General features: G+C 33.7%; 1 protein-coding gene across 1 annotated transcript; it reads left to right on the plus strand.

Annotated features, from left to right (window-relative positions):
* The first annotated feature begins 7,688 nt into the window (after positions 1-7,688).
* Positions 7,689-13,651, plus strand: LOC145946736 (uncharacterized). The gene is made up of 2 exons (XM_083056486.1): positions 7,689-8,305; positions 13,428-13,651. The coding sequence occupies exons 1-2, from the start codon at positions 7,978-7,980 to the stop codon at positions 13,451-13,453; spliced, it is 354 nt and encodes a 117-aa protein (XP_082912612.1). The 5' UTR covers positions 7,689-7,977; the 3' UTR covers positions 13,454-13,651.
* The last annotated feature ends 1,407 nt before the right edge of the window (positions 13,652-15,058 follow it).

Consider the following 15,058-nt stretch of genomic DNA (forward strand, 5'->3'; position numbering starts at 1 on the left):
TTTACTTTTAAATGTCCTCTCCCCTTTTAAGTTTTGTTTTCATGTGTTAGCGTAAGCTAACATTAGTTTTAGTAGAGTGATAACCCATAATAAAAATTTTTTTTCCCATTTGAAAAAATCGAGTTGACTTTCAAATGACCTCTGAAGTTGATCTCAAGATCAAGTTTAAAATCACCATCAAGTCCCTTTTTTAACCCTACAACTTTTGTCTGGGGTGTTTTAGGCGTTTTCCTTTTTGAACATGATTAAAGTTAGTTATTGATAGATTCTTTTGTCCTATACGATTTGACCCCTAAATGATCCCTAAAGGTCACCTTAACCCATGACTTAAGTACCTTTCTGAACGTAAAATTTCCCGCTCTTTCCGAATCCGGGGTCAAAAATGGGAGTTCCCATTTAAAAAATTCGAGTTGACCTTCAAATGACCTCTAAACTTGAAGGTCAAGTTTTAGGTCACCATCAAGTCCCTTTTTTTAACCCTACAACTTTTGTCTAGGGTGTTTTCTCCCTAGAATTCGATTATTCTGAGTTATTCAAGGGTTCTGGTCTTTTTTGAACACTCTGATATATATTAAAACAAATTATCATCATTAATTCGACAATTTAATCCAGATGTTACCTGAATATATTGACGATGATATCCAGAGACTAACTAGCGACGATACATATTCAATCATAACTATAATTATTGGGTTGTTAATCGACGTTTTAGAAGGATTAATTGATATCGATCAATTCCTAGTCAGTTTAGACAATATGCATATCTCTGATGGTCAAATAAATCTTGAATTTGATAATTAAATAAATAATTCAAGTTCATCAACCATTGAATTTATAATAATTCAAATGAACAATCTATATTTTGATAAAGATCAAGACCTAATATATAACACATTAGTGACATTAATAATCGGTGTAGTTTACGATTATTTAAAAGATGACTTAACCATCAATCAAGTAATCTCCATTTTTAAAGACATCGAAGAGATCGCACAAGGTTACGCCACGCCCACTAGTGATTAATATTCCCACTCCTGTCACGCCTTACAACACTCACTAGATCCATAACCTCAGTCCCAGCTCTCGGCGTCCCTGGGGTATAACCGGTGTAAACAGGTTGTTTCACAAAAATAGAGAGCGCTCTTTTTCTCACTAGCCGAGGCATAGAGAGAGAAGGAAGGTCACCCAGATGTGACAGTATCTAGTTGGACGTCGTACATCGAACATCAGACGCAATGTGAATTTGCTATTAATCAGTTAAACTCCGATTAAAATAATAGCGTTTTCAAATAAAACAAGTTTGATCGATCCGAAAGCGATTACTGACATCATTGACCAATCACAGCCATTTCTCTAAAAAATAAATGACTATGATTGGTCAATCACGTCATTAACGCCTAACCTTATCATTTTTGCAGAATTAAAAATTATTTTGCATAGCTTTTTCCCATTGATAAGATAATGCGCCATTTCCGTTAAAGAATGCAGTGTATGCATTTCGAACTTCGATTCCACTTTGAAATATTCTTCCTCGACAGATTGGCAATGAGCGAAGCCCTCTTGAAATCGTTGAATAGTTACCTTCATTAGTAATATGCATATACCTATATTGTGACTGCAGTTGTTCTTCATTATTAATAATAAAATTGTGCAACACCACTGTTGCTTGCACAATTTTCTTCGCATTAGCAACACTGATATTACTGGCCTTCTGTAAATTCTCCATCTCTCCGTTAATATCCCAAAAGCGCTTTCTGCTACTCTTCTCGCTCGACTAAGTCTGTAATTAAACATTTTTTGGCAGATCCAGTCTACCAGTTCGTGGGTACGGCCTCATTATAAAATTCGTTAAAGAAAAGGCCTCATCTGCTAGTAACACATAAGGGAGAACTGATCCATCAATCTTAACTGGCTTAGGGTTTGGCAGATTTAATAAAGCATTTTCGATATAAATTCCAATAAGACTATTCCGAAAAACTCCCCCATCACTCTGCCTGCCTTCGCCTCCGATGTCGACAATAATAAAGCGATATTTGACATCGCTAATTGCTAGGAGATTGATACTATGATTCCCTTTATAGTTAAAATATGTTGAACCGGAATTCGGTGGAGCCTGCAATGAAGTATATTTGTCGGTAATATTAATATATAATTAGTTTTTAATTTAATATTCTTCAAGATAATTAAGGGATAATTATCTTGAAAATAATAGAAAAATATTATCTAAAAAAATAGGCAAATTTTAAATAGCTGTAACTTTGTTTTAAAAAATGGGAATTTAAATTTAAAAAAAGGTTTTAAAGCTTAAAATCCAATTTCTTTCCACAAAGTACAGCTTTCAAACTTTAAAACGTTTTTTAAAAATTTAAATTCCCATTTTTTAAAACAAAGTTACAGTTGTTTAACATTTGCCTATTTTTTAGACAATTTTGTTTTATTCCTTATTTATTTTGAGGAGTGTATTTGTAAAGTTACGTGTTTCCCATCCATGGCTCCTATGCAGTTGGGATAATTCCAAAGCCTTTCAAAATTATCGATAACGTTTTGCCAGTTCTCTTCATTATTTTTTATGAAAACGGTATCTTTCAAACATTTTCAAATAACTTCGCAAGTCTCTGATACTATTTTAGAGATAGTATTGTGTCTAACACGGAAGGCATACGATAATGATCGTGTACTATCTTCTGATGCCAAGTATCTAACGGTTATATGTAATCTTGTTTCAGGTGGAATAGCTTCTCGAACCGCAGATTGTTTAGTAATTGATGTTCCGATTAATTGTAACAATTTCTCAAAAAGTGCTGGTTCTATTCGAAAATAATTAATAAATTTTTCATGATCTTGTTGTAGTTCTCTAACGAGATTATTGCTCGCTCCTTGTGCTAAACGTCGTTTGATGGTAAATATTGGTTTGATCCAATATTTTCGTTTTCTTTTATTAATAATCGTTTTCCTCTTATTTTTTCTTATTAACGAATAAAACGCATACATTTTAATAATTTTACCACGTATTTCCTGCTTGACAAAAACATTACAACTTCGTTTTAGACGCTTTACGTATTAATACAAAAAATCGAGAGCAATATTGTTTTCGATTTCATTCTGAATCTATTAAACCAATTGTGAATTTTTTATTTAATTATACTGAACAAATTAATAAATTCAATATTCACTTCACTTATACATACTGTGGATATTCTTCCGCTTGCTCTTTGTATTCTACGGTTCCATGGAGCGGAATTCGCGTAAACAGATTAGCGGTTCTCCAATCACAAAATTGTTTAAATAAAAGAAATAACGAAAATTGTTTCGTGATTGACTATCCGCTTGATCCACTTACGCGAATTTCGCACCATGGGATCGTAGAAATGAAACTTTCGCGTATCGAAAACAGCGGAACGTCTGTCAGATTTTCGATACGCGCAATCCGCGATACGCTTTATGAGACTGCACCCTAATAGTAACCTCGTAACGAATCACACACACACATAATGTTATAAAAAAAACATAAATATAAAACTGTTACTTGTTAATAATGACGGAGAAGTTCTGTCTTCTATCCATATATGTTCTGCGTTTGCATTCGTTTTTTGTACAATATATCTTTTATTTACATCTTTGATCATTTGTATATTACTAAATGTTCTAAAAAGAATAATAAAAATATTCTTACTATATAACTTATCTCTTTACATACTTTTAATAACTCTTTTTTGTTTTAAATCGCATTTATCATACAATTCAATTTATATGATATATTATGTATTCATTCCCCTCATTTTTATATCTAATCTTTGCCCCCATAAACATGGCCTTTCTTGCACTTCTAATATTAATATTTCTTCGAATACTTGCAAGTTAAATTTTGAAAAGTCATTGTCGGACTGAAAATTTTATATATAAATATATTTATTTAAAATAATTATTGTTAAACAAGTATTATAAGTGTATGTGTGTCATTCAGTGATATATCTAAACTTATTCTGTATTGAACTGATTAATAATTATTTATACTTACAATTATATTTTCTGTTTCTAATTCCAAATCGTCTAATTCCAAATATTCATAATTTTCACAATCTTCTTGTGCCATTATTGATTTATCTATGACTATATATATTTACAAGGCAGCTTATAATCCGATTTAGGATCGGTTGTTCCAATTTTTTGGTTTGTTGCTGGCACTGCCGTTGAAACTGGTGTCGCCGATGTCATTATTGTCGATGCTGCCGCCGGCACCGCCATCGACACCGCTATCGATGCTGATGTTATTGCGTCGTGGATCGACCCAGACCTTGTTTCCAAAGAAAAAAATTGCAAAAAATATATAAATTACTATAAATTAAAGATGCCCAGTAAACAAAAGCATAATGTCTCATTTTTGTCGATAAAAGATCATAATAAGTAATTCAATTCCTTGAGCAAATAAATCCGAATTATCGAAAGATTTATTATTATCGAAAAGCAAATAAAACAAAAAATAGAAATCTTATTCGCTCTCATGTTCATCTCACTCGATCTCTTTAATGAACCATTGACAAAATTAAACTAAAAACTGTAGTTAAAACTAAACTATAGTATTTACTTTAATTTTGTCAATGGCTCATTAAAGAGATCGAGTAAAACAAAAATGAGAGCAAATAAGATTTTTATTTTTTTGTTTTATTTGCTTTTCGATAAGTTCTTCGTACTTCTCACGAGATCATCAAGCGAAAACAGCGCATGTAAGTTAACTCGCGATATATGTCCCCCCCCCCCCTCTATCCTGCCACACATCTAAACGTAGTTACGGAAAATTTCTTCAGATTCAGTGTGTGTGTGCGTATGTGCGTATGTGCCTATGTACACGAGTATTTGTTTCGCCACGCAATTATATTTTACTGAAAATATTTCTTTTATGAAAAATATTTTATAATGTGATAAACTTATTATTTCTGTTTTTTTTATTCTTTTATATATTATCTTAAATTATGTACAGATATTTCATTATGTAACAGTTATTAATTATGCACATATATATTAACAAATTTGCCTTTTAAACTGTAATTTGCAAACTATAATAATAATAATTGATTTAATTTTTAAATCGATTTTATTGTATATTTATTTTTAAATAATATAAAAACATATACATTAATAAATGTTTTTAATATTAATTAATGTAAATTATAAAATATAGCTACCAAATATATAATTTAAATAGTTCTTGCTTCTGTAAAATATTATCAATTTTAAATGTGTGTAGTAGTGATGTGTTATAAACTTTAAAAAATTATAACTTAAAAAAATGGTAAAAGAAACAAAACCGTTGGTTTCGAACCCTAGTCTTCGTCGTGAAAAGCCGAACGTTTTCCACCGATACACCACATAGTATTGAAATAAATGTCAATACTATCGGTACTTGTAATAAATTTATATATAAGACTGTGTTATATCTTTTTCTAAATAAAAATTATTATTTCGCATTTGCTCTTTATGTTCAATATTCTTTGCTTTAAAAATGGAAAAAGGAAAAAGAATTTTTAATGCAAATATCTTGTATATTATAAAAAAATGTATATTTTTATTGTATATATAATATTGTATATGTATATTGTATATATTGTATATATAATTAAAACATTTAATAAAGATTACAAAATCATAAAAAAAAATTATTTAATCTGAAAAATGGCCTTTTTTCTACAATCCGTTTATCAAATAAAATTAAGTTTATTATTTAAGTATATAATTTATACTTTGTCTGTTTCTATGTTACGAGAATAAAATTTAATTATTTCATTAATAGCATATATTGGATGTTTATAGTATACATTTGTGTAAAAATATCGCGCAGTTAACATAATAACAAAGTACATTAATTTATTTCATCTTTATGCGAGACGTATTCTGATCTATAAATTGTGGAGCACAAACATGAACCAATCGGCTATTTTATCATGGGATCGAAAGTGGATGTGGCCATGTAGTTCCAGGCGGCGTAAAATGAATGTACGCGACGCTAGTGTACTGCCTAGAAAAAGTGTCGTATGAAAAACGACGGCGTGGCGCTTCTCATTCTTCTCTCTGACTCCACCCATCAAAATTAAAAGTAATAAAACATTTTCCGACGAAAAGTAAAAGACATTTAATCGTTTATTAGATTAGCAGTTTTATTATCGAAAATTATTACCGAAAATTTATTGAAGATTTCTCGCGAATGCTAAATCACTAACAAAATTAACCAAAAAGAGAGAAACGCGAATAATGAACAGCTTAATAAATTATCTTATTATATAAAAGACAAAAACAAAAAATTATATTTTAAAAAACAAAATGCAATGAAAAAAAGAAAAACAAAAAAGTAATTGCATACATAAAGTTTTACCTATAAAGATATGATATGATCTTTGGCAGGAAGAATCACATTTCGCAGATATATAATTTCACTCTTCAATGTCTCGGTTCCTGTGTAGTCTCTAAAAAATTATAGTAATCAAAAATTTAATTTTAGTTGAACGACAATATCAGAGAGAAACCTGAGAGCGGCCACCGCGATTTAGCGGACGCGTGTACTGATGCGCCCCCTGACAAAGTGGACATGAACTACGTCGTTACGCTCGGTAAAAAACATAGAAATGGTTCGAATCCGTGATATGGTTCATATCTGAACTACTCGGATAAGAACCGAGTTGAGAACCAAACCGATGAGTCAGACAAGGACCAACAATCCATCGCTCTGGCTTTGTCTCACCAACGATGAGCGTCTCGTGGACTCGTGCGGCGGCAGGTACGAGATTTCGCCTCTCGCGCGTAGCATTCCACGTAATTCGAGGACAAAATTTTATGACGTTAAACTTTGGGCAATATATAAAAAATTAAATATATTAAATATAAGGTGTAAAATCAGATTATAAGTTGAATAAAAATTATATCCAGTTTTTTGAGTACATTAAAAAAATTGTTTTTTGAAAGTGTATATTAAAAAAAATTGTTGAATTAATTTTGTTTTAGATGAATAAATATTCTAATTTGCATAAATAATAAAAAAAAGTGCGAGTGACGGGAATTGAACTCCACTCGTAGTACGTACACTTAAGTCCGTGGTTATCACGTTACTGATTGTAAGTCGGGTTCGATTCCCGTCACTCGCATTTTTTTTATTATTTATGCAAATTAGAATATTTATTCATGTAAAACAAATTTAATTCAACAATTTTTTTTAATATACACTTTCAAAAAACAATTTTTTTAATGTACTAAAAAAACTGGATATAATTTTTATTCAACTTATAATCTGATTTTACACCTTATATTTAATATATTTAATTTTTTATATATTACCCAAAGTTTAACGTCATAAAATTTTGTCCTCGAATTACGTGGAACGCTACGCGCGAGAGGCGAAATCTCGTGCCTGCCGCCGCACGAGTCCACGAGACGCTCATCGTTGGTGAGACAAAGCCAGAGCGATGGATTGTTGGTCCTTGTCTGACTCATCGGTTTGGTTCTCAACTCGATTCTTATCCGAGTAGCTCAGATATGAACCATATCACGGATTCGAACCATTTCTATGTTTTTTACCGAGCGTAACGACGTAGTTCATGTCCACTTTGTCAGGGGGCGCATCAGTACACGCGTCCGCTAAATCGCGGTGGCCGCTCTCAGGTTTCTCTCTGACAATATTATTGAATATATTAAATGATACGTTGCTTTTTCGGAAGGAGATTTCGCGTCCGGGTTTAGTGGTGGAGTCGGAGTGCGATTGTTCTTCCTTGATATTGTTCAATTTTATATAAACATTTCTTTAATTCTATAATTATTCTTCTATTGACCACGGTTTACTCTACCGTTATGCATTGTTTGACCTATCGTGCTTTCGCCACGTAGTTTGCCACGTGTCGCAGTTGCCTTTTTCGGCCATATTACTTTTCCCTTTGTTCTCTATCCTGTCCTTTGTTCTTTTCTGTGATAATTGACTGTGATCTAGATAGCAATATGGATTGTGAGCCTGTTCCTAATAAAAATAATTCTTTTACCATTTCGGAACAACCTAGATCTAATAATCCAACAAATTCTAATTCGCAGGCTTCAGTGGAGGAGGGAGTAAGACGTATCATCTATGGGAAAAAGAGGCTTTCTGAGGTATCTCATTACGAGACAATTGGTAAAAGGATATCTACGGATCCCCTGGATGCACCTGATTCGCGTCTTATAAATAAGTATTCTCTGGAGTCCAAGCCTCCTTTCCTCGTTCATATGGAACAGCTTCCTATCCGTGCTATATATCAGGTTAAGGCGCCTGATAAAGACTCTGCTATAGAAGGTAACGATAAGAATAATAATAATAATACTTTGAATAATCAGAAATCTAAGTCCGGATCTTATGGAATAATAGCTCTGGGTAAGAGAATATCAAAAAATATAAATTATTTTAACTCTGCTTTCGATTTGAAAACTATTGGTAGAAACAAATTTTCAGTTTCATTTAGTGATAGCAATTCTGCAAATAAATTTGTCGAGTATTTTAATAACATTGCTTCGCAAATTTTTCCGGAAGAAAGATGGATAGCTTATGTCCCTAATTTCAAGGTTATTAGGCAGTATATTATTCGCGGTATTGATGATGACGATACTCCACAGGAAATTATTGATAATCTTCGACCTCCTCCTGAGTGGAGTATTATGTGGACTCCTCCTTTTGAGGTCACGAGACTAAAAAGACCTATTCGTCAAAAACATAATGATAATTCTATTACTATTAATTATATTAATTCTGACTCATACATAGTACGCTTTAGATCTTCTGTAGTCCCCCCTAGTGTTATTTATATGGGGAAGAGATTAGTATTGCGTCCTTTTATACAGAGAGTTAAACGTTGTGACAAATGTCAACGATATGGTCAAGGTTCTGTCGCGCTTCTGATAACAACGCTGTCTGTGCAAGATGTGGAAAAAATCCTTTGACTCATGGTGAAGGGTCGAAATGTTTAGCCGATAAGCCTTCGTGCATTAATTGTAGTAGACATAAGCTTAGTGATACTGAGCACGAAGCTTCTTCTAGCAAGTGTCCAGTTTTTATTCAGCAAAAGGAAATTAAAAAAATTATGGCATTTCAAAATGTTTCGCAATTCGAGGCTGAGGTTTTGATACGCAATAAGGAGAATAATATTGTAAAACCACCTAGTGTGGATTACGGAGTTCCACTCCCTACTTTTTACGATTTTCTTCCATCTAATTTAACTACTCCTTATAGATCGTCATCATCATCTGGTTTCAATACTTCGGTGAGATCATTTTCTGATGTGACTAAGCCTAACCGGGCTGAAAATTCTTGCAGTCAGTCTCCAAAGGATGTTCCTTCGTCTAAAACGAAATCTCCTCCCTCTACTTATAGAAGGGAAAAAAGAGACAATCATGGAATTGTTACCTCCATTAATAAAGGTATCCTCTCTAATCAGTCAATATCATCTAATACTACTTCTAATTTGACAAATTTAAATAAAAATAATAATAGTCTATCCTTTTCTCAGAATCTACATAGTATATATTCTTCCCCATATTCTGCTATGCAAGTTTCGAGTCCATTAAATTCTAAGTTAAATATTGATTTTTTGAATAAATGAATAGCGGATTATCAGAATAAGCATCAATCGTTGCAAAAGGTAGATAGGGATATTTTGACTGGGATGAGCCAGGCTCTTCTCAGTGGTATCCTTTTTACTTAAATTTCTATATATATTATATTTCTGTTTGTTTTGTTATGGCTTGTTTTTCTGTTAATGTTTTGCAGTGGAATTGTCGATCTTTGTTGAGAAGGATTCCTGATCTATTGTATATATTGGAAAAATATAAAATTGGTATAGCTGCTCTTTGTGAAACGAGATTGAGTGATGAGATTTCTCCTCCTTCTTTCGCGAACTATGAAATTTTTTCACGTAATCGTAACAGACAGATGGTGGAGTGGCTATCCTGATCGATAGAAAATTTAGATTTTCATTGGTGAATGATGCGCGTTTGAATGATGTGTCTTCTAGAAATAAGATTGAGATCATTCTTGGTAGGGTGTGGCTTGGTACGGATAGGCACATCTTTGTTTGCTCAGTTTATAGTCCTCCTCGTGGAAACAAGTACCCTTATACTAATTCGGGTGCTTGGCTTGAGATCTTTCAAATTTGTGAGGGTTATTCTCCTATTATTTTATGTGGTGACGTGAATGGTAAGAGTGCTCTTTGGTCCGATCAAGTTCTGGGGCCGGATACTGAGGGTGGGAAATTGGAGGCCGCAATCAATAGTGTGGACCTCTTTTGCCACAACAGGGGTGGTTCTACATGGGCCTCTGCCGATCTTTCGGTGACATCTGCTCTTGACATAACGTTGACTTCCAATTGTATTGCGCATGCTTGTGAGTGGAAGGTTTTGTCTTCCGGTTATGGTAGTGATCATTTTCCTATTATTACTTGGATCAATGACTTCATTTCCGGCTCTGATGTTGATTTTGGTAGGCCTTCCTTTTCTACTGTCGGTATCGATTGGCATGTATTCCAGGGAGAATGTATTAATTTCACTCAGACTTTTGTAATTAACCCTAGGGATCTCAATAGTACTTATAATAAATTGATTTCTGATCTATATCAAGCTTTATCTAAAGCTGGTGCTGTTCGTCATAACATCAACAATATACGGAAAAAAGTTCCTGCTCCATGGTGGGACGATGAATGCAAAGATATAATACACAATAAAATTCGAATCTTTAGAGAATTCAAGAGATGTCCATCTTTTTCGAATTTTCAAAAATACTCTGATATTTGTAAGGCGTCATCTAAAGCTTTTTCTAGGAAAAAGAGGGAATCTTTTAGGAATTTTTGTTCTTCTATTAACATTAATACACCTATTTCTAAAGTATGGTCATACATTAGGGCTTTCTCTAATAGGAAAAGCGGTAGGTCCAGTAGTATTGCGGTATCGGAGGTGGAGTTTGTGGCTGCATTTGATAGGTTGGTTCCTCCATTGAATCAACCCTTCTCACAGATGGATGAAGATGCGCTTATTGACTTGCCTTTTAATGGCACAAGATCCAATGCATCTTTTATGTTGGTTCCCTTTTCTATCGTGGAATATGAAGAAGCTGTTTCTTCTCTAAAGGCTAAGTCATCATCAGGTCCAGATCTTATATCGAATAAGATTATAAAAAAGCTACCTTCGGATACTTATTTATTGATTTTGAAAATCTTCAACATGTTTTATAATAAAGGTATATACCCTAGGCAATGGAGTGAGTATTACACTATATTCATTCCTAAACCTGGGAATAAAGGTGCTCTAAGACCGATATCACTTGCTAATAATCTTCATAAATTATTTGAAAAACTTATTCATAAAAGACTTGAATGGTGGGCTGAGAATAACCACATAATACAGGAGTTTCAGTACGGATTCAGAAGAGGTCTGTCCTGTATGGATAACATATCAATTCTTATTACTGACATTCATCAGGCCAATCAACGAAAGGAACTTACAGGTGTAGTTTTTGTTGATTTGATTGGGGCTTTTGATAATGTTATTCCTGACGCTTTGTTCATCTTATTGAGGAAATTTGGTCTTCCTTGTAAGGTTCTGAAGTTTATTAAGGATACCATCTCTTGTCGTCATCTTATTGGATTTGCTAACGGTGTTGCATTACAGAGAAGACTGACATCGAGGGGTCTCCCTCAAGGATCTATTCTTAGCCCTATTCTATTTAATATGTACATATCTATTATTAATTCATGCTTGCCCAATTCAGTTAAAATTCTTTCTTATGCCGATGACATAGCTATTTATTGCTCGAATTCTGTGGTGGAAAACATTAGAGATCAACTGAATCTCGCTCTGGATAAACTGAATCCTCTTCTGAAAATGCTTGGACTGAGTGTGTCTCCTGCCAAATCTTGTTGTACGGTCTTTTCTACATTGAAATCTAGAAACACTCGTCTGTTGATCGGGCATGGTCGGTTTGACATCAGGATTGGGGGTGAGGTTGTTCCTTTTTCATGGGCTGTGCGATATTTGGGGGTTTATTTGGATCCTGAACTAAATTGGAGGGCTCACATTAGCCAATTGAGAAGTAGGGTTATTCCCAGAATTAACATCTTGAAAGCTATTTCTGGAATTAGATGGGGGGCTCATCCTGGTACTCTCCTTAATGTTTATAAGGGATTCATTCGTCCGGTCCTAGACTGGGGATGTCAGGCTTTTCATCCTATTGACTCGATAATATACACTAGAGCCTGTAGACTTCAATATGCCGCTTTAAGGGTTGTTTTGAGTATGATGTGTACTACTCCAACTAATGTTTTGCTGGACATTAATGGTGAGCACCCATTATCTTCAAGATGGCAATTTCTTACGAGAAAGCTTCTTTGCAAGATTATGGCTCGTGCATCTCACCCTTTAAAAAGAACCATAGAACGGATCTCTAATCTGCCTGAGGTTGACGGAGCTGTTTTTGGTCCTTTGGTGAGGACTTATCTCGAAAATATTCAGCTCTATTCTCAGATGGAGGAGTTCCATCTTCCGGGATATTTGAGTTTTTCTTACGATATTTGTCATTTTAAACCTAGCATTGATACTGAGCTCGGCTTTGAGCTTCACAGGGAATCAAGCATCCCGGACTCTTTTGAGAATTATTTGATGAGTAGTATGGGTGGAGTTTCCTTCTATACCGATGGTTCGAGAGAGGACTCTGTGAGTAGGGTTGGCTATGCTATCTTCTCCCCGGATATCGGATTGGAATGTAAAACCCGCATAAATGATTTCTGTTCTATATTCGAGGCGGAGGCTTATGCCATCCTTCATACTATTAACATCATTATGGAACCAGATCATTGCATTGCTAAAGCAACAATTTTCTCGGATTCTTTAAGCGTTCTCTCTAGTTTGCGGAACCCTAGATTGGCGGGTAATACTCATACGATTATTATGAAAGTTAGAGATTTGTTATATAAATGTAAAGTAAATAACATTGATGTCAATATAATCTGGATACCCAGTCATAGGGGTATTGTTGGTAATGAACGGGCAGATCTGCTGGCTAAAGAGTCTTTGTACCTTCCTGATCCTCTCCTTATCTGTAGATGTCATTATACTAATTTGTACACTAGATTCAAGTTTTTGGCTAAGGAGGATGCTGTTAGTGTTCTTTTGTCCCAAAGTCAATATAAAGGCGCTAGATATTTTAATTTAATCAAGTCGGTGCTTTCTCCTCCATGGTATAATTGTCTCAGTACTGATCTCATGCGTTCGACTATTGTTCTGATTTCCAGACTCAGATCACATCATGTTGCTATTAATGGTCATTTGTGGGAAAAGAATATTGTTGCCTCTCCTGAATGTCCTTGTGGACACCCTTTTCAAGATTTGAATCACGTCTTTTTTGACTGCCCTAATTATATTGAATTTTCCAACAGACTCATCTCCTCAATACGTCTTATAGAACCAATCATTGACCTGGATATTCCTGACTTGGCTTTTTCCAATAATCCAAGAATCTATAAAAGACTGCACTGGTTTGTCAAACAATCGAAGATCATTATATAAAGTACTACTGACTTCATATACTTTCTAATTGAATACCATGTCTTAAAATGGTGTATGAGCATAAATAGCTCAAGCAGCCAATACAGAAGAAGAAGAAGAAGAATATATTAAATAGTTACCCAGGGCCGCCGCTAAGCGTTCAAGCGCCCGCGTGCGAGTTTGAATTTGGTGCCCATGTCTGTAGTCCGAATCATGTCCGAGTATTTGCAAGAGCTACGTTCAGAAACTTTATTTGGTTATACACTAGCGTCGTTCTGTCCTAGTTCAATTTTTAGTAAGCAATAAAGGACGGTGCTGGTGTATATCCGAGTGAAGTTTTTGAACGCAGTTAAGGCTACAAACAGAATAAGGAGATTTTGAAGTATTTTGGACGACTTATGCTTATATATTTGAAAATTAATAATCATAAAGAAAAGACAAAATAAAAAATGATTTGAATAAATGTATGTATTTAAATAACAGTAAACATAACAAATGTATTGAATTACGTTATACAAACTGAACTTTTCTGGCTTTCATATTTGCGAATTCTGTAATTATATGTTTCATATCCAAACTATTTAATATCTCGTGCTCTATTGCAGCAATAGATAAATTGCTTAACCTATGCTGAACCATGGTCGATCTTAGATAATTTTTAATTATTTTTAATTTCGAAAATGACCTTTCGCCAGATGCAACTGATACCGGTAATGTAAGTAAAATTCTTAATGCTATTACCGTGTTTGGGAACGTAGAGGATAAATCATTTTCAAAAAGATACTGTAGAACGTTATAGGGCTCATGCAACGGATTTCGTAGAAAATGCAGTTTCAAAGCTTTAAGCTCATTAAACAAATCAATTCCGTCAATGTCTGCCTCATTTCGAGAATCGTCTTTAAGTGTTTTAAATGTAAGTCTTTGCAATGTTTTAGTAATTCTTCTTCTGAAAAATTAAACAAATTACTAAAAAATCCAAATACATCGTCAAATGCTTTCAGTTCTTCGAATCTATTATTCGAAAAAGACAATGTTTGATCCAAGATTCTGAAAAAAAAATTTGTTTTGAAATAAATTTTTGGATCCACCACAATTTCGTCACGCTATTCATAATCAAAAAATCTCGGTTTTCTTCTTGGGCGAACAGTTTGCATCAACGGAAAATTTGGTTCGACATTAAGATCGACGGCAATTTTGTTTGCTTGATCCATTATATTATTAAAGTTTTCATCTAAACGATATTTTTTAAAATAATCTGGTAAATTTTCGATTAAATTTATGCATATTTTAACATTTATAGTAGGTTTCTGCATCATTTTACTTAAAGTATCGATTTCGTTCAAAATATCAAACCAAATTATGGTAGAGCAAATAAATTTATAACTTTGTATGTTCAAAGCCAGTGAATGCGCTTTATGAGTTGTAATGGAATCCCAATCAGAAGTATTTTCGAAAATTTCTAACAAAACATCAAAAATTTGACAGATATGATATCGCAATGGTTTAACTGCATTCACTCTAC

The sequence above is a fragment of the Prenolepis imparis genome, unplaced genomic scaffold (assembly GCF_030444845.1).
Source record: "Prenolepis imparis isolate NDT839.2.m4 unplaced genomic scaffold, iyPreImpa1.0 SCAF_2, whole genome shotgun sequence".
NCBI classification, from domain to species: domain Eukaryota; kingdom Metazoa; phylum Arthropoda; class Insecta; order Hymenoptera; family Formicidae; genus Prenolepis; species Prenolepis imparis.